Source organism: Vombatus ursinus, unplaced genomic scaffold, assembly GCF_900497805.2.
Source record: "Vombatus ursinus unplaced genomic scaffold, bare-nosed wombat genome assembly UNPS02014801.1, whole genome shotgun sequence".
NCBI classification, from domain to species: Eukaryota; Metazoa; Chordata; class Mammalia; order Diprotodontia; family Vombatidae; genus Vombatus; species Vombatus ursinus.
In genome coordinates, this window is record NW_020954579.1 from 1,507,769 (window position 1) to 1,532,019 (window position 24,251).

General features: G+C 37.1%; 2 protein-coding genes across 6 annotated transcripts in view; one reads left to right on the forward strand and one right to left on the reverse strand.

The window, feature by feature from the left end:
* Positions 1-610: 610 nt before the first annotated feature.
* ZPBP2 (zona pellucida binding protein 2) lies at positions 611-13,651 on the reverse strand. Its single transcript, XM_027873159.1, is given in 12 exon segments — positions 611-1,056; positions 1,608-1,745; positions 1,748-1,781; positions 4,251-4,289; positions 4,291-4,334; positions 5,316-5,468; positions 5,471-5,533; positions 7,063-7,071; positions 8,012-8,164; positions 11,827-11,952; positions 13,018-13,083; positions 13,451-13,651. Coding segments are annotated over 12 exon segments (972 nt in total). The 5' UTR covers positions 13,503-13,651; the 3' UTR covers positions 611-961.
* Positions 13,652-18,498: 4,847 nt separating this feature from the next.
* IKZF3 (IKAROS family zinc finger 3) overlaps positions 18,499-24,251 on the forward strand; it is an 86,630-nt gene continuing 80,877 nt past the window's right edge. For 2 of the 5 annotated variants that reach the window (XM_027872705.1, XM_027872706.1), the window contains exon 1: positions 18,963-19,311. Coding sequence is in view for 3 of the 5 variants with exons in the window: in XM_027872703.1 (XP_027728504.1) it covers positions 18,815-18,953 (139 nt within the window). In the remaining 2 variants the exon portion in view is untranslated. The other 3 variants (XM_027872703.1, XM_027872704.1, XM_027872707.1) reach the window with 3 other exon arrangements.

Here is a 24,251-nt window from a genome sequence, read left to right on the forward strand (position 1 = left end):
CCATCTTCCTAGTCATCCATATTTGAAACTGTGGAAGTAATTTTTGACATGTCTGCTGCCTTATGGAGCACTCTCATCCCAGTACTTCTCCACTCAAAAACTTCAGTTTTACATAGTCTATCAAACAAAGTATAAATTCTTTTTTTTTTTAATTTTTAGGCAGTTGGAGTTAAGTGATTTTGAATCCCCTAGGCACAATGCCTTACATGTAGTAAGGGATTTAATAATAGTAGTTGAATTGTACTGAACATTAAGAAAACTATTACTGAATACAATCAGCAGTTAATATCCAAATAAGAAGGGGAAGGGGCAACAACATTGAAAAACACATTGAACAGCAAAAGTCATCACACATTTATAACTTTCAATCAGCAAAGTACCTCCCCCAGCTTTTCTATGAGAAAAACAATTTAGAATGTCAGTACGTTGATAAAAAAAATCCATTTCAGAATAGCTGATTTTGCAACAATTGGATATTTAAAAAAACTAGAAAGAACAAAAGAAATAACTTTTTGTTCATATTATAGAAATATGTATTTCCAGCCTACCAACATAATTTCAAGCATAAGTCATCATATTGCTTCTATAGTAATTTCATCATACTATCACTACTTTTCTTGAACTTTATACAGCCCCTTAGTTTAATTTTTCATTTGTTTTTAAGCAAAGTACAGAGCAGTGGCTGGACTCTTTACTTGCACAAACCAAAAACCTCCTAATTCTGGTTTTCTTTGTATTCTCATGGTATTCAGATCATCTGGCCCCTGAAAATGCATATTTGCCATCTTTTGGACCATTCAGAATTAGTTTCTTTCAAAGATTCAAGGCTAACAGTAGCTATGGTGAAATCTGATGTGAACAGATGACCTTACTTTCTTTCCACATCCTCTCTTCCCCTCTACTAACCAAGTAATGATGTTTTCACCTTATATCTTCCAATTTTCCAGTTTTAGATTTTGGTTTACGGGCAAGTTTTAGCTCCATAGCTGTGGATGGGTAAGCAGGCTAGACAAGTTACATCAGTGTCAGGACTATATATTCTTGGATAACAAACCACTACAAAGAAAACAAATATACTGAGTAGATTTGCACACTGATGGTAAATACAACTTACCTAGTTCACGCAACTCTTAGACTGAGGAACATTTGGTCAGTCAGTTGAAGATTATTATTTCTTATAGTGCCTCAAATTCTATGATGAGATAATGTTAAATAGAAAGGACAGATATTCTAATTTTAACTTGATTTTTTTTACTAGTTTTTATTTTAGCTTTTACTATGTGTTCTCACAATGTTCTACCTATATTATGCACTGAACTTACTCTCAATTTATTCTTGATAGAACTATTCAAATTCCCTTCACTGTACAGTCACCTAGATGATGTCTACTACAAATGGAGTCTCATTGATGAATACTAATAGTAAGATCATTATTTGGAACCCTGAGCATGAACTTTCACTTCCTTCAGTTAAATTTAAGAAAATCATGGGATCAACGTGGCAGAAAGATGTTTAATCCAATATTCAATTCAGTAAGTCCAAGTTATTCATCTATTCTTCTGATGATGATACCATATTAAAAGTAAGTATTCTAATTTTATAATTACCGCAGCAGCTAACACAGTCACCGTGTAGAATATCATTTTTCCCAAAGCCTGGTTGACAGCTATCAATGCGTATAACTTTAGAGCTGTGGTCAACATAACGGATGTTTGGTATATAGTAAAGTTCATGTTTCAGAATATCTGTTTAAGAAAGAATTCTTCTATGTGATCTCTTGCCTAAGATTTGGAAAATACTACAAAGAAGAACACTCAATTATTAAAAGCTTGTACCAGTGCTTCCCTTTCACTAGACTGTACAAAAAAAAAATACAGAATAAGTATATGATATTTTGTACAATAAAGGAATTCCTGAAGAGCTCAGTGTAAATTAAATTTTTTGTAAATATCGTATTTCAAATTCAGGAAGGAAGCCCTTTGTAATAATAACTTCACATTTATATAATGTTTTATGGTCACAAAGCATGTTATTAAATTTTATTTTATTTAAAGGAGACATTATTTTATAAATGTCTTTGATATGATTTGAAGATGATTATTTTGTAATTTATCTCCTCAGCACATCCAAAGTAATTTATCTAAGGTACCTAAGGTACAGGTCTGTGTCACTCTCTTACTCAAAAATCTTCAGTGGCTCCCTACTGCCCTGAAGATAAAATGCAAACTCCTTAAGCGAGCACTCAAGGCCCTCCCCAGTCTGCCTTCTACCTACCTATTCCAGCCTTATCTCATACTCCTCCACTTCCTAGTCACCCTACATTTCTTTCTTTCTTTCTTTTTTGGTCTCCTACTGCATCTGGGGCCATCTCCAGTTATCCTGATCTATATCCTGCCACTGGACCCAGATGGCTCTGGAGGAGCAAGTGAGGCTGCTGACTTTGCACAGACCTCCCTCACTTCAATCCAATTCACTTACATGTCATGGCATCATCTTCCTGATGTCATGGTCCTCTTTGAGAACAAAGGACAAACAACAACAACAACAACCCTACATTCCAGAAAAATTAGACAAAGAGCTATTTTTCTAACTCAAAACTCCTTCACCAGCTATCCTCCATTCCTACAATGTACTTTCTCTTCACTTCCAGAGCCCAGAATCCTTAGCTTCCTTTAAGGCTCAGTCTTTCCTGATTCGTTGGTGATTGGTCTATCCCTCAATTTTCCTTGTATTCCTTATTTGGGATTAAGTTGTAACCCTCTGATAGAATGTAAGCTACCCAAGGGCAGCGACTACTCCATTTTTGTCTTTGCATTTCTAGAACTTGCACATAGTAGACACTTAGTACATATTTATTGGTTTGGATTGGAATTACATGCTAGTGGAGAGTCATGGTAGCATGGATGATTCAAAACCTCAAATAACTGATCTCAAGGGGACTACAAAATAAGAAGATGGATAAAATAATTACTTGGGTTTTAATGTATTTTTCTCTTGGCAGATTTACCCTCCAAATTTTTAGCCTAGCTTAGTATATGTGTTGTTGTCTGAGGGGCAATATTTTGCTTGAATATGGGGAGTATTTAATAATTAAGCCTCTCCCAATCTGACTGATAAAATCACAGGATGTAAGCAGCAGTAATACAGACGATGAAGCATAAGAGCATGGCCCTTTCAGATTCTGAGTGGCCTGATTATAAAGGGCATGAAACTTCGGCTTATTTGTACCCCATAAAATATGTGCCTTTTCAGCCATAGATTAATGTTTATTTTACCTCTACATTATCTCTTGCATCTAGCTCTTCCTCCCCACTGAAGCTCAGGCCTTCATTTCACTTCTAGTTCTAAATCTATGGTTTTTGATCTTCTTGCCTCCACTGATATAATGACCCCTTAGTGGGTCTTCTTGCCTGCAATCTATCCCTTCATTACCCATCTTCTACACAAACTGCCAGACTAATCTTCCTAATGTACCACCGTGATCATATCATTCCTCTGCTAAAGAAGCAAAAGGCACTGGGAAGAAGATTGTTGGATCTGTAATTAGGAAGACTTAAATGTGATTCCTGCCTCTGACACTTATTAGATATGTGACCAGGGGCAAGTACGGTAATCTCTGAGCCTCAGTTCCCTCACATTTAAATATACCCCATGCTTAGAACAAATCCATAACCTCTGAGAATAATATCATGCTTATTCTAGTTGTATCTCATCACTATCTGAAGAATAAAGAATAAAAATCCTATCTTATTCTCATGGAAAAATTAAATAAAATTAAGGGTATTATGTATAATTAGAAAGAACTATGCTATGTTCCAGGTGTTTAACTTTTAGGAAATGTGAAAAAAAAAAAGATATAGCATGTTAATGCTGATCTATTTGTACAGTAGAATAATTATAAAGCCCATCATACCATTTTTTCATCAAATGAGATAATGCATGTATCCTATTTAATGAAATAATTATGTAGAATGCTCTACAGCCCATAAACACCTCCCAGGACTACTTTAGAAAGCCAAGAATAAAAGATAATAATGCTTGTAATTTGAGCTTTTTTTTTTTTTAATCTTAAGAGGACCTGCTTTAAATCTACTTGTCCTTCAAATGTTGCTATGACAATTAGCATAGGCTGCTATGCAAACAGAAAGTTTCAAAATGGACTTAATTAATAAAGAAATTTAGCTGGTTTTAATATGCAAATGAACCATCATTTTCACTTTTTTTTTTTAACCTTGTACTGAAATTCCCACCTGGTGAACTTTACTGTTAGTGATTTCTTCACAGTCAACAAAGTTTTCTGCAAGCTGCTTTCCACTCTGGTGGAAAAGATCTTACTGGAAAGAAAAAAATAGTGGGTTCAACAAGGACGGTGACATCACCTATTCCAAAGGGAGGCTGTTCTGAGTAACCATTGGTAACGGTGCTTTTACTCCACCTATGCATTAATGAGAGAAACTACAAGGTACAGACTACAGGTCAGTTCTTTTAGGGATTTAGTGCTGGAAAGGACCTCAAAGATCAAGTAGTCCAGTCTCATTTTACATATGAAGGAACTGAGGCTCTGGACATAAGTAACCATGGTCACGTAGATAGTAGGTAACAGTACTGGAATTCATACATTAGTCCCTCTGACACCAGCTCTGGCCCTCTTCTCACTACACCATAGTTTTTACTTAAAATGATATAATTTTGCAAATGCAGTAATATGGTAACTATCAACAGCACTGCTATAGGTTATATTCTAATCAGGTTGTCTTGCAAAGTGTAGGTAACAATATATCAAAATCTGAAGCAAGTGAATTCAAAATTAATAAAATAATCCAGTGAGGAAAATGATAGTAATTTAAGATTAAAAACTCTAACCACTACAAAGCTAGACAATATTTGTTACCCATACCCTATAGCATTCAATATTAAGTATAATATTTAGAGGACACAACTTAGCAGGCAGTATTCCACCCCATAGGGGCAGCTAGGTGGCATAGTGAATAGAGCACTGTACTTGGAATCAGGAAGACTCATCTTACTGAGTTCAAATCTGGTCTCAACACTTTGTAGCTGTGAGACCCTGGGCAAGTCACTTGCCTCTGTTTGCCTTAGTTTCCTCATCTGTAAAATGAGCTGGAGAAGAAAATGACAAATCACTCTAGTATCTTTGCCAAGAAAACCCCAAAAGGGGTCACGAAGAGTTGGACACAACTGAAATTATTCAACAAATTCCATTGCGTAGCTATTAGTAGTAATTATGCCACTCAATGGTTTGTTATAGATCAAGACTATGCTACCTATTAAATAAAATATTTTAAAAATTCTACCTTGAAAGGCTATAAATAATTCATCCTTGAGGCCATGTTTTGGAATTTCAAGGAAATGGCATTTATGTGATAGTTCTTCAATGTGGCATGTCAAATCAAAGATAACTTTATTTAAGATCCTCATCAGTAATTTGAAGAACTGAGAATTTTTTTTCCATTACAAGAATCTGTGGTAAATCATACAGTCATCTGATATACATAATCAGATTCCTGGTATACTAAAGCAGATGGATATATGAATAATGTATGTTCAGTATGATTTTCTTTGCTACACGTATCAGTTGCAAATAAACAAAATTCACCAACCCAGAAAAAATGCTTTAGCACCTTGTCCTTCATCCAAGATCCATAAATAGTCACAGTAATAAAATCACTATTCTTATTATTGCGCTATAAGGAATAACTATGGGGAATGCAGAGGAAAATGAGAAGACTTACAGGAATTGATACAGAGCAAAGAAAGCAGAACCAGGGAAACAAAATATATAATGACTATAAGAATGTAAATGTAAACAACACTAAACTGCAGTTGGAACTTAAAAAAAAAACAGTCTTTGTCCCAGAGAACATACTTGCCTCCTATCAGTATAGAGGCTAAGGCCATGGCAGTGGACTATGACATTCGCTGACATAAGAGGACACTTTGTTGGTCAGTTTTGTGTAACTTTTTGTTATAAAAAGGGGCTTTTATGGGGGATGTTATATTCTTTTCACCTGGCTTAAGTAATTACTTACCTAGCACAAAACAGGCAAGTTCCTTCTGTAAGTTGGCAATTGGTAAATTGGTAAGAAAAGTAAACTCTATTAAGACTATTAACAACACTGAGCTTTCCTCACTTTTTTTCCTCGGCTATTTTCTGTACTTACAGGCCTATTCTGAAATAGAGATGGAGTAGTGAAGAAACAAAACTATACACCCCTATTTGCAGTTGCCATTATTTCCTTTAAACAGGGCTGTGGAAATGAACAATTATATTGGGGGGAGGGTGATTTTGGAATTAGCAGAATAGTATTACAGCTATCAGCTCAATCTTGTGAAATGATGATTATTTTCTGCCTGTAGATCTAAAAAGGATCTGAGTGTGGTAATCAGAGGAATCCCTAATTTTCTGGAATTCCTTCCATGGCACACCTCCCACAGAGCTGGTCATGTGCTCTGGCTCCTTTCTGAGGGACATGTGCTCTGGTCCCCTGTTGAAAGACTTATGCCTTGCCGAGATGATACAGCAACTCCTGATTGATTGAATAAATAAAATATTTATTAAACACTTACTATGTGCAAAGCAGTGTGCTCAGTGCTGAGGATACACCTAGAAAAGTTAGACAGTCCTTGATCTCAAGTAGCTCACATTCTAACTTAGGAGACAACACATATGAAAGGTTTCAGATACAAGTCAGATGAAAAAGTTCCATGTTCCTCAGGTCACGGTGATAAAGCAGATAGTAATGCCTTTTTTTTTTTTAGTAAAATTTTTTTTTTAGGCAACTGAGGTTAAGTGACTTGCCCAGGGTCACACAGTAGTGTCAAGTGTTTAGTCTGAGGTTGGATTTGAACTCAGGTTCTCCTGATTTCAGGGCCAGTGTTCTATCCACTGCACCACCTAGCTGCCCCATAATGCCTCTTCTTTAAGGTCGTTTCCAATGATAAAATCATCTCAGATTCCAATGTTGAACCATTTGACAGTGCCAAAAACTTTGGTGACAAGAACCTTCCTTTCTGACTGGTCCTCAATGCCTAAGTTTGCACTGAAAATGACTGGTTACTGTGAGGTATGAGGCAGGGTTACCAGTTTCTTGTTCAGGAACCTTTTCCCTTGGGAGTTAGTCTTTTAAGAGTGAGGCTTCCCTCTTCAGCCCTCTTTTGGGCCCTTTAATTTGTGTGTACTTTTCCTTCTCCTGGACTTCTAGGATGAGGAAGTGATTTATCTATTTCTCTTCCCCCCCCATAAATGCAATGGTGGCTGCAAGATCATGGCAGGCAATGCATGTTTGCCTGGGTGAGCTCCTGAGTTGCTGGAGGCTTTCTTACACTTTAACGCTTTCTTCCCTTAGCCTAGGCCAGTGACAAGGAAACCTGAAAAATGAACTTTTCCATCCTTGGCAATGACCTGGCTCCAGAGTTCTAAAGTCAGGAGATTCTGGGATTAATATCTTAGCACTTTTAGCAATTTTTGGAGACAGATTTTCTGTTCTTATCGCACCAACTTATCCTGTCCACTAAGCCAATGTGAAGGGAAGGTTTCAGCAATAAAAAAATTTAGTTGATAATAAGTTAAGATTTTGACTGGGTAAACACATCTAAATGTTCTGTAGATTTTTGGTGTTCTGTTGTTTCAGTCATTTGCGACTTCTTAACCCCACTTGGGGTGTTCTTGGCAAAGATACTGGAGTGGTTTGCCTTTTCCTTCTCTAGCTCATTTTACAGATGAGGAAACTGAGGCAAACCAGGTTAAGTGACTTGCCTAGGGTTACACAGCTAATAGGTATCTGAGGACAGATCTGAACTCAGGAAGATGAAACTTCCTGACTCCAAGCCTAGCACTGTATGTACCGTGCCATCTAGCTGCCCCTTCTGTAGATCAGTCATACTCTACGTTATAATTATAGTTTAATAGGCTCCACTAAATGTTGAAATCACACAACTAACTAAGCTTCATATGTACTGATTGAAATGCTTTTATATACTTACCAAATACCATAAATGTATATGTTATATAGCTCTTGTTCTTTTTGTGTTTCTTCGCTGATGATTTTATAAGTAAGAATACATATATAAGATCCAGACACAGATTCTTGAAAATTTATAATCATTAGCTTTCCTGTTGAAGTTAGGTTTATATGATTTTCCTCTAAATAGAAAGACCAAATTTGAGAGTTATTAAGTACATAATTGATTCAAAACCTAATGATACATGTAAATACAGTATCAAAGAATCAGTTTTACTAAACAAAATCCAGTACAATCTTGATTTTGCTGTATTACAGAAATTTTGCTATATTTACAGAAAAAATAGGTCTTGTAACTAGGGATAGTTTTGTATCGTAACAGTTTTTATTTTTTAGATTTCTTTGATACTGAATCTTTTCCTAAAAAAAGTTAATTTTACCTGCTTATGCCAATAATTCAGATGGGGCAGGTAGGTGGTGCAGTGGACACAGTGCCAGGCCTGGAGTCAGGAAGACTCATCTTCATAAGTTAAAATCTGCCCTCAAAACACTAGCTGTGTGACCCTGGGAAAGTTACTTAACTCTGCTGGCCTCAGTTTCCTTATCTGTAAAATAAGTTGGAAAAGGAAATGGCAACTCACTCTAGTATCTTTACCAAGAAAACCCCAAATGGGGTCACAAAGAATTGGACATGACTGAAAATGACTAAACCACCGCCACAACAATTAATTTAGATAGGAATTACACTTTTCTGGAGTACCATAAATCTCTGAGAAATCTGCCTCTTCTAACTTCTCTCTTGCTGTTAATGACATCACAAATTCTCCCAGTCACTCAAGCTCAAGACTCTTCTTTCTTCCTCATGTTCATAGCCAATCAGTTCCCAAATTCTGTCTTTTTGACCTTTACAGTCTCTATGACTTTCAACTCCAAAGGCTTAGACTTTCCTTACCTCTCACTTGGACTATTACAAGCTTCCTAACTTGTCTCCCTGTCCCCAGTCTCTATTCTCTCCAATCTGTATTTCTCTCATTTCTCTTCCTCATTATTCCCTTGCTAAAAACCTTTAGTTTTTATCCTCTGCTTACTGAATGATACACCTGTTCCTTCACCTGGGATTCAGGACCACAATCCAAACTACCTTTATAGGTTTATACAGCTAACATTCACTATTTCTACTTTAAAATTACACAGGAAAAGTCATTTAACTTTTTTTACCCTTTTACTCAATGTTCCCACTATCAGGCATATGTCCCAAGGGGGTCAAAGACAGAAAGGAAGGTTCCATTTGTACAAAAATATTCACAGTAGTACTTTTCTTGCAGCCTAAAACAAAACAAAACAAAAAACTGGAAACAAAGTGGGACCCACTGATTGGGGAATGGCTGAACAAACTGTGGTAGGTATATGATATAATGGAATTTTATTGCTCTGTAGGTCATAAATATGAATAATTTGGGGAAACATGGTAAGACATATCAATTGATATATAGAAAGCAGAACCTGGAGAATAACATAGACAATGACCATGATAATTTAAACAAAAACAAAAGTGATGTCAGAATAAGTGCTATCTCGGTCCCAAAGAATAGATGATGAAGTATTTCCTTCCTCTCAGAGATGGGTGGCTATGGGTATGGTATACTGCAGCTAGGTGGCATAGTGGATAGGGTGCTGGACCTGGAATTAGGAAGACCCACGTTCAAATCTGGCTTTAGACACTTACTAGCTGTGTGGCCCTGTGCAAATCACTTAACCTCTCTGTGCCTCAGTTTCCTCATCTGTAAAAATTAGGGATTTGCACTTGATAGCCTTTTAGGTCCCTTCTGGCCCTAAATATATGCTCTTATGATCCCTTTACATTATCAGTAAAGAAACCGAAATCTAGCCTCAGTGCAAATCGCTTAACCTTTGTCTGTCTCAGTTTCCTCAACTATAAAATGGGGATGATAATAATAGCACCTACCTCCTAGCATTGTTGTGAAGATAAAATGAGATGGTGTTGGTAAAGTGCTTTGCATATTTTAAAGGCTAAATAAATGCTAGCTATCATTATTGTTATTAGACCTATGTTATGTTGGTCAATTTTAATTAACACTTTGTTATAGGGAGGGTTCTGGGTTTTGGTGACTTTAGTGAAAAAACATAAGGCATCAAACTCACCACCACCAAAAGGCAAATTCAACGTTCTTGATCTTATCCTGTTCTTTCCTGCACCTGGGCCTTAGCATACGTTCTTCTTCAAACCTGAAATTGTCTCTTTCCCTCTTCTCTATTGAAATCCCCTCCTGTGAGGACCAACTGATATGCCAGCTCCTCCATAAAACTTCCTCTGATTCACCCTTCCTGAAATAATCTCTCCCTTCTCACATCTCTTATGATCAAACATCTCCTGTGCGTTATCATATTATAGCGTGTTATTGTTGTTGTTTTATAATGTATTATTTATCTTATTCCTTTCCATTAGAGTGCAAGCTCCTTAAAGGCAGGGGCTGTGTCTTGTTTCATTTTTGTTAGAACCAGTGCCTAGCGCTCTATCCATCTATTTCTGCACATCTAGCTCTGCCCATGTCACCCTGGACAAGTCCCTTACTCATACTAGATTTCCTTTTCTTTACTGATAATGTAAAGGGATCATAAGAGCATATTTTTAGGGCCAGAAGGGATCTAAAAGGCTATCAAGTACAAATTCCTAATTTTTACAGATGAGGAAACTGAGGCACAGAGAGGTTAAGTGACTTGCCCAAGGTTACACTGCTAGTAAATTTATGAGGCATGATTCAAACCCAGGCCTTCCTGATTCTGAGGTTAGGTCTCTTTATACACTATCCCATCTGGCCTCTCACTAGCTATATAATATAAAAAACTTAGAGAAAAAAAATAGGTTAACAAGAATAGCTTTACATATTTACTGTTCTCTACAAATGATCTATCCCATGGTAGTTCACATATGACTTGAGAGTTCACACACACACAATGACAGTTACAGGAAACTGTTCTGATAGGTCAAACATTTTGATAACAGTTAATAATCACTACTTGTTACACAGAATCAGGTCAAACATATAGCAAGAAGTAAATGAACAGATTCTGCAGTAACATAACTGAAATAAAGTGAAAAACATTCCTTTTTATCAACTGTAAGAATGGAACACTGTTTTCATAAGGTATTCTATGGAGGATGTTTGCGTTGCTCTGGGATAACAGACAGAATTGAATTTTTTTTTTAAACACACAACCAAATAATCAAGGCATGTATATTTTTGCAAAAACAACAGCCAGTTTAAGATACGATAGGAGGACTCCATGAATAAAGTAAACCTAGACCATTCAAAACTCCTATGATCCCTTGTGGGTTGTGTGGTATTTAGAGGGTAAAAAATTACCCTTATTACTTAAATACTTAATACTAGAAGCATCGCCTAATCCCTAATATTTTGCGGAGGTAGGTTACCAGTGTTCCCACCACCCAAGGGTTTGCAGAAAGAAAATCAAAACATAAGATAACTTCCCCAAGGACAGAGGATCGTAGAATTATGAATTTAGATTTGGAAGGTATCTAAGACATCACTTGGTCTATCCTCTTCATTTTATAGATGAGGAATCTGACTTTGCTCACATTCACACAAGTAGTTAGGTCAAGCAGAGCAAGTGAAACAGGTTAAACTCCTACTACCCGTATGTTTCTCTATCCAATGTGCTTAAAAATGTAAATATTATTAAAAATGAAGGCAATTTGTTTTTAGTTTTGTCTCTATTTCCCTTGTGCCTGATGCAGTGACTTGGATACAGCAGTCATTTAATAAATGGACTGGCTTGGATTAGATGTACTCAAGTAATTTGCCTTTCAAATGCTTTCTATTTGGTCCCATCCACAAAGTTATGGGGTCTACTATTTCTGTTTGAGAAAGCTCCATATCCATGCAGATAAGAAATGGACTATTTTCATGCATTTTTACATAGATTTTCACTAATGTAGAATAAAAAAAGTAAATAGCACTTAGCATTATAGTAAAATGACATAAAACTACCTAGGTCTTCTCTGTCTTTAAATTACCATAGTAAATTATTAGTGCTTCAGTACTAAAAATCAAATGTTTCCAAAGAAAAACAAACTCCTTTCAACATCTAAGCCAATAGAGATGGGTCTCCCTGAATCCAGCTTCTCCCCATCCCCCACACATCTGCTAAATTGATAATCCTAATGAACAGGTCAGATCCTATGACTTGCCTGCTCAGTAAACAACAGTAGCTCCCTATTGCCTATAGGATAAAATAAAAACTCCTCTCTCTGGCATTTAAAGTCTAGAGTCTAACTCCATCCTATCTTTCCAAATACATTCCTTTCTCTTTCTACAATTCAAACAAACTAGCCCACTTACTGTTTCCCTTTAGAAAACATTCTATCTCCAAACTCTGGGCCTTTTTGCAAATGTTACACCCTTCCCCCACCCCCACCAGAATACATTTCCTCTTGCACCTCTTGTAACCCCCGGCTCCCCCAAAGATCAGCTCTAGTGCTACTGGAAGCCTGATTCCCCTCCCCCACCTTGGTACTATCTTACCCTAATTACTTTGAATTAATTTTGTATATATTTTGCATTTATTAAGCTGTGGATATTCTTCTTCTCCCCCCCCCCACTGTTCCTTAAGGAACAAAGTAACCAGGGTAAGATGCTTATAGATTCTCATCGTTAGACCTAATGACAATTTTGTGTCCAAGTGTATGCCCCCTCCATATTGTTTGTTTAGAGTAATAAATGGGAATGCAGGAAGGTCTGGGATGATAACCAAAGTCTGTTACTAACATCTTTGTTTCAGATTTAGCAATAGGACCAAGCTATGACACTTTGGGTTATTATACAGTTAGGAAAGTTACTGTCAAGTTCACTGAGTCTCAGTTTCCCCCTCTATATCAAAAAGTAAGGACAATTTCTCTCCATTTCAAGTCAATACTGTAAGAAAGATTATCAAAATATAGAGCTGGATTTTGTGGGACTTAGCATCTTGTAGTGGGAAATGTCTCACATATTACCTGGGTGTCCTGTGCTGCCATAAATGTAGTTTTTGATTTCTGGGACAGAAAGCTGCTCTCCTACTCCTGAGGAAAGAAGCCAACAAGGTCTCTTTAGTGAGATGTAGGGCTCCCGGGAGGCGAGGAAGCCAACAAACTGAAGCAGGATACCGTAATATTTTAATCCGCAGTAGTGTATGAATAAGGGATTTAGTATCACAGGAATCTAATCCCGGGTCTGCCATTAATCAGCTGTGTGACCTTGGCCGAATCACTTCCCCCCTCTTGTGCCTCTGTCCCGTCAAATGGGGGAGAGGAAACTTTGGTCTTTAAGAAAACCCCATCCAGGAACAATGAACAAAAAAAAACTCCAGGGTGGATGAGGTCTGGGATCCCAAGAGGTGTAAGAGATGTGGTCTCCTCCTTTGAAGGATAGGATATTATCCTGGCGTACCTCCAGCAAGGTACAGGAACACCGAAGGGAGCAGGGCCCAGCCTTGCTCCATGGCCTAGAAGCTTTCCTCCAAGGGAAGGTGGGGGTGGGAGGGAGGCGTCGGGAGGACTTAATGGCTTCTTCACCTCGGCTTCATCCCGCCCTCCCCCAGCCGCTTCCCCGCCAACTCAGTGTTCCCTGGAAACCTCTCGGGCCGTCCGACCGCGCTCCGGTCGTCTGGCCTAGAGCAAACTGCAGCATCTTGCGCTGGCGCTGGGCCGCGCGCTAGGGGCTGTAGCGGGTGCTCGGGGCTGGGCCGCGCGCCGGACGCGGGTCAGCTAAGAGTTGCATCGCGCTCAGGGCGTTTGGCCACGCTCTAGGGGCTTGCGTCGAGCTTAGGCCGTACTATCTTGTGCCAGGGGCTGAACCGCGCGCTGGAGAGCAGGCGCGCGCTAGAGGCAGCATCTCCTAGAGGGGCTGCATAGCGCGCTGGGCGTGGCATCTTATACGAGGGCCTGGATCGTGCACTGGACACCAGTCCCCGCGCGAGTGAAAGGCGGCCTTTCTCGCCTCCACGGGAAAGTCCGTTAAATTGTAGGCAGAAGGAAAGGAGAGTGCAGAGGGAAGAACAGAGAAGGGAGGGAAAGGAAGCTCTTCTAGTGGCGTGGTTGAGGGAGGAGGGAGGTGTTCGAAGGACACCGCGATGACACTGCGTTTCCCTCCGCCTCGCTGTCTATGGTCGCCAACGTGTAAAGAGAATTTTCTCCTATAACAGCTATAAGAGACAGCCTCGCGTGGGAACGCCCTCTTCATTTCTTCTCATGAAATCTTGTCCGAAAGCAAGCACCCGTTATTCTTCGAGACCCACCCCAAGCCGAAGCCCGTCCAGACTTGCTGCTGGGAGAGCACAAAGCGAGGCCTGGAGAGGGGGGAGGTGTGAAGGAGGCTCCCAGCTTTCCTCCTCCCGGTCCCGCCTTGGCTCTGGGCGCGCGCGCGCACACACACACACACACACACACACACACACACACACACACACACGCTTCGACTAGAAGGTGCTGCCATCAGTTGCCGTGGCAACCAAAGCTTGGCTACTCCCTCCCCCTCTTCCCCCCTTCCCCTCCATGGCTGGACTAATCAAACACTGCGAATTTCCCCATAGAAAGCTCTTAGAGAGCATGTAAATAGCCCCAAAAAACTGTGAGCCCAAAACACCAAGGCTAAGCCTCAGAGGCTCCTTCAGACCCCTGAGGCATGATGGAGTGCTGATGGGGATAGGGATGGAGATGGGGAAGGAATGGGGGGAGTAATGAGATTTTTTTGTGGGCTATCCTTCACTGTAGAGGGACAGCCCCCGCCTGTGGGTGGGATAGAGAGCCCAAGGTTCAGACAGGGTGCAGAATGATTATTTGGGGTGAGATTGAGGGTTTTCAGTTTTAGTTCCTTTAAGCCGAGTCAGTCCTAGGACTCTTTCAGATAGTCCAAGAGGAGCCTTTGTCAGTGATTTTCAATTTTAGTCAGTGGTAATTTTGCCTGCATGGCGATAGTGTGAAAAGTGATTCGGTGAGTCAGACCCACCCTTTGTCGGTTACCCCATGTCTCAAGATTCGAGTCTCAGTCTCAACTGTCCCCTTGTTCTAGAGGAGATGGAAGCAAATTTAGCCTGAATTTATATTCTGTTGCTCAGAAACGTGTTATTCCAGTTTTACTCATTATTACCATAATGCCCAGTTTTTCAGTATTTCCCAAATGATTATAAACATTTTAATTACATAAGTTTTGTTAAGTTTGTGAGATAGAAAAGAATTAAATCCTAGGAAAGGGATAAGCAAAGTAATAACTTATCACTGAAACTGGATTTTCTTTCCACCGGTGTTCCAATTTAATTAACATTACACAGTAATACTCTCTGGGGAGTTTAAAATATCTAATATTTAATCCAGACTTTAAGAAACAGACTTTGAATTGTGTGATTAAAATATGCATAAAATACATTTGCAGGAGAGATATGAAGGTATTTTTAAACAAACAACGATTCATCCTCACACCATCCCTGTAAAGTTTTACAGTTCCTCTTCTACTTTTTGATGTGCTATTTTTGCTTTTAGAAACTAACAAATAACAAATTTCCCCTTTCCGCACTAAAATTAGAGTGTTTTACAGCAATGTTCTGAAATTGGCATTATCCTTTGAAACTCCAGCCAAAACAAGGCATTAAGATGCTACTATTTTGTCATAATCTTAAAAGAAAATGCAAGTTTATCCATTTATTCAACATTATTATTGAGTGCCTACTGGTTGCAAGACATATTTAGGGGCAAAGGAAAATAAACCCCAGACCAAAACATATATTCTTTAGCTGCAAATGTGAATATGTTTTGACATGGCCTGCTAATGCAGTAACCTCATTAATATTAACAACTTTCAACCCCAAATATAGGACACCTACACATGCAACAAAGCAAAGCACATATCTAATAAAGGCTTGCAATAGCTTATTTTAGAACCATTCATTTCTGTGATATTTTGGTGACTGATAGAGGAGAGGCTAAATTGTTTTTGACTTACTTGGTGTGTAATTGGTATTAACTTATCTGAATTTATATTGTTTTTCCCAAAAAGAATCTTTAACAGCAGGGATTTTTTTTGTCTTTGTTTATCTAGCACAGTCTTTGGCACATAGTAGGCAGTTTTAATACATGCTTGTGGAATGAACAAAAAGGTCCCAGAGGGGGAGAAAACTGAATTACTTAACTCCATAAATGAAAATAGACTTTTCTGAGATGGTACCATGACAGAGCCTTTGTTAGCCACTCAGAGCCTTTCAGAAAATTCTAATAAGAATGATGGGCACATAGAATTTGGAGCTGGAAGGAAATTTAGAGATTACCTAGTCCAATCCTCTCCTTTTACAAACAAATGGACCAAGGCCCAGACAACTTAAATGATTTGCCCTAGTTGACATATAAAGTGGTTGGAATTCAGATCAAGTCCTTTGATTCCAAATATATTACTCTTTCTCTCCCACTCAGTACAGCCTCAGATGTATTTTTGTTTGTCCGTCTCATGATGCTAAACAAAAATGCTGACACAATACATAGATGCAGGGTCATATGTTGCTTAAAGTGCAGGGTTTCAAATTCTACCTCATATACTTGCTGTGTGACCCTGGACAAGTCACTTAACTTCTCTGGACCTCAGTCACCTCATTTATAAAACAGGGATAATAATAGAACTTACATCAGAGGCTTATTGTGATATATGTATGTAAAGTTCTTTGGAATCCTTAATACACTATATGTTGTTGAGTTGTATCCAACTCTTTGTGACCCCATTTGGGGTTTTCTTGGCAAAAATACTGGAGAAGTTTGCCATTTCCTTCTCCAGCTCATTTTACAGACAAGGAAATTGGGGCAAACAGGGTTAAGTGACTTGCTCAGGGTCCCACAACTAGAAAGTGTCTGAGGGCACATTTGAACTCATGAAGATGAGTCTTCCTGACTCCAGGTTTGGCAAACTATACACTTCTACACTTAGCTGCTCCCAAAGCACTATATTGTAAGCTATTATTATTATTATTAGATACTGTTTTTTTATTACATATTAATGGATCAGCAAATCTACTGTCATTATTTTCTAGAACTCAAAATTAGTGATTAAGTAGTTGCAAATGTTTTGTTTTAGTCCATTTCTTAAGAGAAAGCTCATATTTTACAGAGTTCTTAACCAGGGGTCCATATATCCCTTGGTCCATTGATATATTTTAAGGGGTCCATATATTTGGAAAATATTACATCTTTATTTTAATATAACTGGTTTCCTTTATAATCCTATGTATTTTATTTTGTGCATTTAAACATATTATTCTGAAAAGTGTTCTGTAGGTTTTCCCAGACTGCCAAAGTTGTCTATGACACACACAAAAAGGTTAAAAACCCCTGATCTAAAATATCTTTTGAAAATAATTTTTATTTTGAACTTAATAAAAATGGGTTTTCCCATATGCATAGTAAGGAGAAGACTGTACATGAAACTATGAATCCCTCATATTTGCTAAAACATCTTGTCAAGAGCTGTCAGATAGAATTTTTTAGGGACCTACTTTAATGAACATGCAATAACAATTTGTAATTAGTGTATCGAATATATGTAAGTGAATACTCTTAAAGTATTTTTAAATAGTTTGTTCCTTTAAATAGGTTAAATGGATTTTCTGCAATTTTGTTTACTCCATTAATTTGGTTAATTTTTTTAAATATGAAGAATAGTTTCTACCTTTCCTTCTGCCTACTAGTTAATTTTTCATGCCTTTCTGGTTCTGAAATAAAGAGAAAGTTAAGTAAAAAACAAACGGACAAACAACATCTTATTGTTGGAGGTTTGTCATTTTGGTAGTTTTGAGTATAAAATATTCAACAAATTCAAGTGTAGCCCCGGGGGCTTGCCTGAATGAGGCCCAGGGGCAGTGGCAACACCAGCTCTGAGAAGAAACCATCTTGATTTCCACCCCTCTACAACTTTTTTCAAAACATCCCTTTGCTTACATATAGGTCACTTGGAGAACTTGTACTTAGTTTTTTTTTTTTTTTAATGCAGTTTTTAACATGTGAAGATTGTAGTGGTTAAGAACACAAAGGAACAAAATATCTGAAATGAAAAGGTTAAAAAATTACTTAGTATTAGTACTTCGAACCAAGTGAGTTCTAATGACTATCTGTTCCCAGTCTGTTTTTAAGTCCAAGACATATTCAACCCAAATTTAACAAACATTAATCATTAGCCTATTATGAGCTAGGTTTTGAGGAATAAAGATGGTAACTAGACATCATCTCTGTCCTCAAGTGACTTCTGGATAGGAATGGGGAGAGGATAGGTGGAGATAATTATGCAAATGATTATAATACAAGTTGGAATGTAAATTCTAGGAGGAGTGCAGAATGTATTAGAATGTATTAGAAATTTGTGGGAGACTTTATTTAAGCATATCTAGCTAAATGATTTGAATGAAAAGTTACAAGAAAACAAACCAAATTAACAACAAAAACCCTCCTCCCTAAAACAGTATTATACATTCACACGCGTTCTTCTAACGTAAGAGTTTTTGCTACTATTTCAACACAATCATTAATGCATAGTTTCCTTTACGAAGTAACAAAGAAGCAGCCACTCTTCCGCCACCCCTTCTCTTTCCAAAAAAGAGGCTCACGTTTTGCTTCACAAGTTTGACATTTAAGAGGGAAAACTAAAAGGAATATATGATTCTCAGGCACCCCTTTGTAATAAAAGTCCTTTAAAAAGGCCACCACCAGCCAGCGCCGCTCTAACCTCATACACAGAAGTCGTACCTAGTTCCTGTCACTTTAAAGCTCTGCTGACGCCACTCGAATGTATCCAGAGGGGAAGTCCCTGCTCAGGGAATCTCCCGCCAGCTGCAGTGCAGGATCCCAGCGACTCTGGAGGAGCACGTGGAGCAGCAGCAGCCCCAGCAGCAGTAGCAGCCCCAGTAGCAGCAGGAGGATGGAAGGTGAGAGGCGAACCTCATTCTTTTGAGGAGTCTTTGAAAAACTTCGTCAGTTAAGGGAGTCCCTTCTCTCGGTTTTACTTCTGTTTATTTTGCAGAAAGTAAATATGATGTATTTCAGAGGGCAGAGGCTTGAAGGTTTTCACCCCTTTGGTGCAAAGACCTTTTGTCTTCTTTAAGTTGATTTTACACGTAGATGGTTGTCAGAAATTAGATGGCAAACCCGTTAGACATCAAAGAATCCCTAAGTTGTGGAGTGCCCCATTGCTACAAAACTAGGAAACAAAACAGACTCCCTTTGAATGTCAAGTGGCCATTGGGATTGGGCTAATTTTGAAGCATTGGCTGTGAAGAAAAGAAGGTACTCTTTGTTTGTTTGTTTGTTTGTTTTTTTCAGTTGCAATTTAGTTAGGAAAAAAGTATACAAGTTATTTTTGTTGGTGTATGTAAGTCTTGGAACCAACTTCTCTTTCCCTTCCCGCCAAGATTGTCCAAAGCATCTGCCAATGAGTTAGGCTCACTTTATGGGAAATTTTCATTTTATACCATGTTAGAAAACTACATGCTGTCTTTCTTTCTGGTGAAAATTTTGCAGTGTGTATTTCTTTGAAATTAGGAAGATCTGAACTCTGATATTCATAAAATCCCACTCAAATTGGCATTTTCAGCTTTGAGAAAATGAGCAATCTAAGTTTCAGAAAATTTGAAAATGGCCTATGTAGCTCAAGTTGAAACTGTTTGTTTGAGGGGATGGGTTTTTGAAGAATCTAGATTTGTAAGACAAAATATCTTCCATTTACAAGAAGGTAAGTTGAAACCTCAAGTTATTGAAATGTTAAATATCATGAAGTTATTTTCCTTTTGCAGTTGAAGCATTTCTGTTAGTGCGAATGAAAACTTCTTTTGGTGGTTAAGAATGAGAGTGTCAAATGTGGATACATACATAGAGTATTAGAAGCAGCATTCAAATTCAGCCATATTAAAAGTTACTGAAATGTAACTAACTTGTATTGATTGTCTCATAGCATAGTTGGGTGCACTACCAATCATCATAATCTTAGGTTCTTTCAGTTTGTTTCTCTCCCTGAATTTTTTTTAATACTTTTCTTGGCTGTCCTGATCCATGAAAACATTTCTGTCCAGTTAAATATATCTTCCCAGGTCAGCCAACACATAATGATGAAAGATGAGCCAAGATATTGATTTGTTAAATAGAAGATTCAAAATTCCTGACCGCAGCACTTGACATATCTTTTCATGTGAAATAGCCTGCTTATTTGCTAAAATATTAGAGTGTAGGGTTAAATGATCAAGATGTAGGGTTAAAATAAATATAAAATCTGAAGACATTTTCATGTATTTTTAAAATGTGATAACTGCAGTGGTTAGAAACACAAAGGAATATCTAAAAAGTTCATTTAAAATATTTCAGATCATCGACTAAATATTTTTCAGATAGAAAGACTTTATCACTTTAAGAATTTGTTCCTGTGGTGTTATCAGTCTGAAATTAGATTTTCCCCAGCCTTAACAGTGTTGCTTCTCTTCATCACTTGTGGAAACCTGAAAAGTCCATGGGACTGAGGTGGGTGGCTTCCTACATTTTGATAACAGTGGGTTTATTATGTATAAAGAGAAGAAACAGATTTGTCTGAATAATGGAATTTAGGATACCTCTCTCCTAAAAGGGATTTTTAGAGAATACACAAGGAAGTAGTAAAGAGGCAAAGTTGCTGTATGGAAAGCTATATGAAGATTTAAATTAATGATGTACCCATTTTAGTAAGTAGAAAAATGAAGTAGGAAATGAAGGACCTTGTGATCAGTTTTGAGTTTAGAAATGTCAAGGGTTAGGTACAATATTCATTGTACCAAAAACCCCATTGTAACAAATGAATACCAAAAACTTAAACCAAAAACACCACAAGAAAAGAGGATGGGGTATATTTGACTTGGTCAAGTGCAAGCTTGTTGAGGGCAGGGCACTGTGGAGTAAGTGCCACCTAGTTCACTGTGGGCACTCACCACTGATTGATGTGGCTCTCGTTTTTTTTTTTTTTAGTAGGTATAATAATGTCCTTATGTATGTTGACATTTTTAATCCCACTTCTATGTGTTGGGATTTGACCTTTTTCTAATGTGAAACACTTAAAAGAATGTTATTAAATTACATTTTTTCCTCTCCATACTTTGGAGTGATGGCAAATTTAACATTCTCTTACCTATTGTAAAATTGTGGCTAAAGAATGTAGATAAGATAATTGAAATGTAGAAAAATGTGTAGTCATTTGTTTTCCTTCTGTACTGGGGGAATCAAATGAAAAAGGATTTTTGAAGGCAGCTAGCTAAGATGGTGAACAGATAGTACTCTGGACCTGAAGTCAGGAAGACCTGAGTTTAAATCTTGCCTAAGACACTTACTAACAGTATGACCCACGACAAGTTATTTAAATACTCTGTGTCTCATTTTCCTTATGAACAGATTGGGTGGGGGTGGGGAGAGGTGTTAGACTCGATGGCCTTGTAAGGCTCTTCCAATTCTAAATTTATAATCCTATGATAAGTAGAAATTTTGACATGCTAATGCAGGAATAATAATACATATTATAAATCAAACCTGAAAACCTTTATTTATCCTTGGTCAAAATTTGTGGCCCTAACTATTTTCCACCAAAGGCCATGTTATATTTTACTGAACTGGGAGTGCCTTTTGTAGTTATTTTTTACATAGTCAATTTTCAGATATTTTTATAATATTGGTTATCTGATATTTCAAGCTAAATTAAGCATTCCATATAAGTAATTTTACTGTACAACTGAATTCATCCTTTTAATGCTAAACCTTTTCTTAAATTTTCTATTTAAAACACGAGATGTTGTCTCCTTTAGAGTACATTGAACGTAGTTTAATAATTTCTTAGTGACAAAGAATCATCATAAAGATATCAGTTTTGCTAGCTTGTGATAGTATTTTGGGGAAATAGAGTATTGATCCACTTAGGGTTTGTTGAGTCATTAAAGGGTGTTTGCTTCTTCACTAAAGGTACCCAATTAGTGCTTTATTAGTATTAATTCTTCTGTCTGAAGTTTATAGTTCTTCTGTCTCCTCCTTCTGCAGTTAGTTGTCACATTTGGTTGATATTGGTGTGCTCTCTGGCATCTAATATACTGCTTTATTTTCTACATCTACTTGGGTGAGGACTTAAGGGCCTTTTCTTAAACATTAGGCTTGGAGTCAGGAAGATTTGAGTTCAAATTCAGCCTTAGACACTTACTGGCTGTGTAACTCAGGGCAAGTCGCTTAACCTCTGTTTGCTGCAGTTTCCTTATCTTTCAAATGGAGTTCTGAGGATCAAACAAAATAATAATTGTAAAGCACTTAGCACGGTGCCTGGCACGTAGTAAATGCTATATAAATGCTAGCTATTATTATTACAAAGTCCTTTGAGCATAATCTGTAACAGCTATCTTCAGAAACACCAAGAAGCCTTTTTAATATCTGGATTCCCCTCTGTTCTAAATAGTTGTGGTTGGTAGAAGGTTAATCTTCAGTTATCTGTAATTTTGATATATGTATATAAATATATTGAGAGGGAGAAAGAGAGAGACAAAGAGAGAGATTTATTGAGATTTCCTCTTCTCTCATACCACATAGAGACTGAATGGAGGTTAAAATGAAGTAATCTTGAACTGAGTCTAAGGAACTTTAAAACAAGCCACAAATAGTTCCAGGGGAGTCCTAGTGGGACCTCAATTTATTTCAGAGGATAATGCTTTTCAGTAGAGACTTTTATTGATAGGCATTAGAACCATCATTTCTTAGGATATAATCATTCAAATGAATATTTAAATGATTTAGGAACATTAAATGGCATAGAACAAGTGCCTCTATTAATAGTAGACATTTTGTTCCTTTATTTGGCTAGAATATTATGCAGTGACAAAAGCACTCATTTTCATCAATCTGCAAAGGTTCAGGAACACGATACTCCTGAAAAGTATGGATCAAATATTGATCAGAAGCTGGCCTGACCATAAATTTGATTTGGATGGTTCCATACAAATGACATATGCTTTTTCTCTTGAATATTTGAATAAAGCTTATTCTATTAGAATCTTTCTATTGAAAATACAATTGTGTACATCATCACATATAGAAACAAGAAGTCATTGTCAGATCATCAGTTAAGAATATACTCTTTTCACTGTCTCATCTGTTAAATTGTTACCCAGTTTTAATAATAATAATGAAGATAATAATAATAATAATAATAGCTAATATTTATATAATGCATACTATAGGTATTCTGATAAGCGCTTTACAAATATCACATTTGAGCTTCACAAGAAGCTTGGGAGGTAGATGGTATTATGTTTCCCATATCACAGATGAGTAACCCGAGAGGCTGAGAGAGGTTAAGTGACTTGCCCAGGATCACAGCAGTTAAGTGTCTGAGGCTAATTTAAACTCACATGTTCCTAACTTCAGGCCCAGCGCTCTATCCACTGATAACCACTAGCTGCCTGTTTTTAAAGAGTTAACAAACTGTTTTGTAGGTAGTTTAAAGTTCTACATTTTGTGGGTATTATAGAGATCCATAAGTATCCTTTGAATAATCAAAGAAAGATAAAATTATTTTTAAATGATCTTAATTTTTATTGTATTTTAATTATCTGGAAATTGGTAGTTTACATTTGTCATGTAATAGTAACTTTTTTGTTAATATTTGATTTTTCAGTATACCTCATTTCCTAGTAATATTGGATAAGAGAGTTTATGGCATTTTTTAAAAGTCTAAATTGATGCCTTATTTCTCTAACTGAACAAAATTATTAGAGAATCCAAAGTGGTTAACTTTGCATAAGGAATTAATGCTATAAAGTATTGTATATAAATCTCACCCCTATATAAGATATGAGAAGTGATTAGTTTACTTTTGTGGAGCAATATTGTTTACTTATTTTAATTAATTGACAGTACATCTTCTGACTCTTGACACCAATTGGGAATTGTTATAAAACAACCAAATGAGTATTTGCTAATGGTTACTCTCTAGGATTGCTAACAACAGCTGTTTTATGTAGGTTTTAAAATTCAACTAACTACTTTACATGTATGATTTTATTTGAAACTCACAACAACTCTGTGAAGTGCTATAGTTAGATATATATCATATTTCTGACAATCTACTCAATATGGAAAAGTAAATTCTCATTTTATAAGGCCTTTACTGAAAAAATTTGAGCAAGAAGATATGTGTTAATTTTGTTGATCTGTTAAAAACTTTAGTCAAAGTTTTG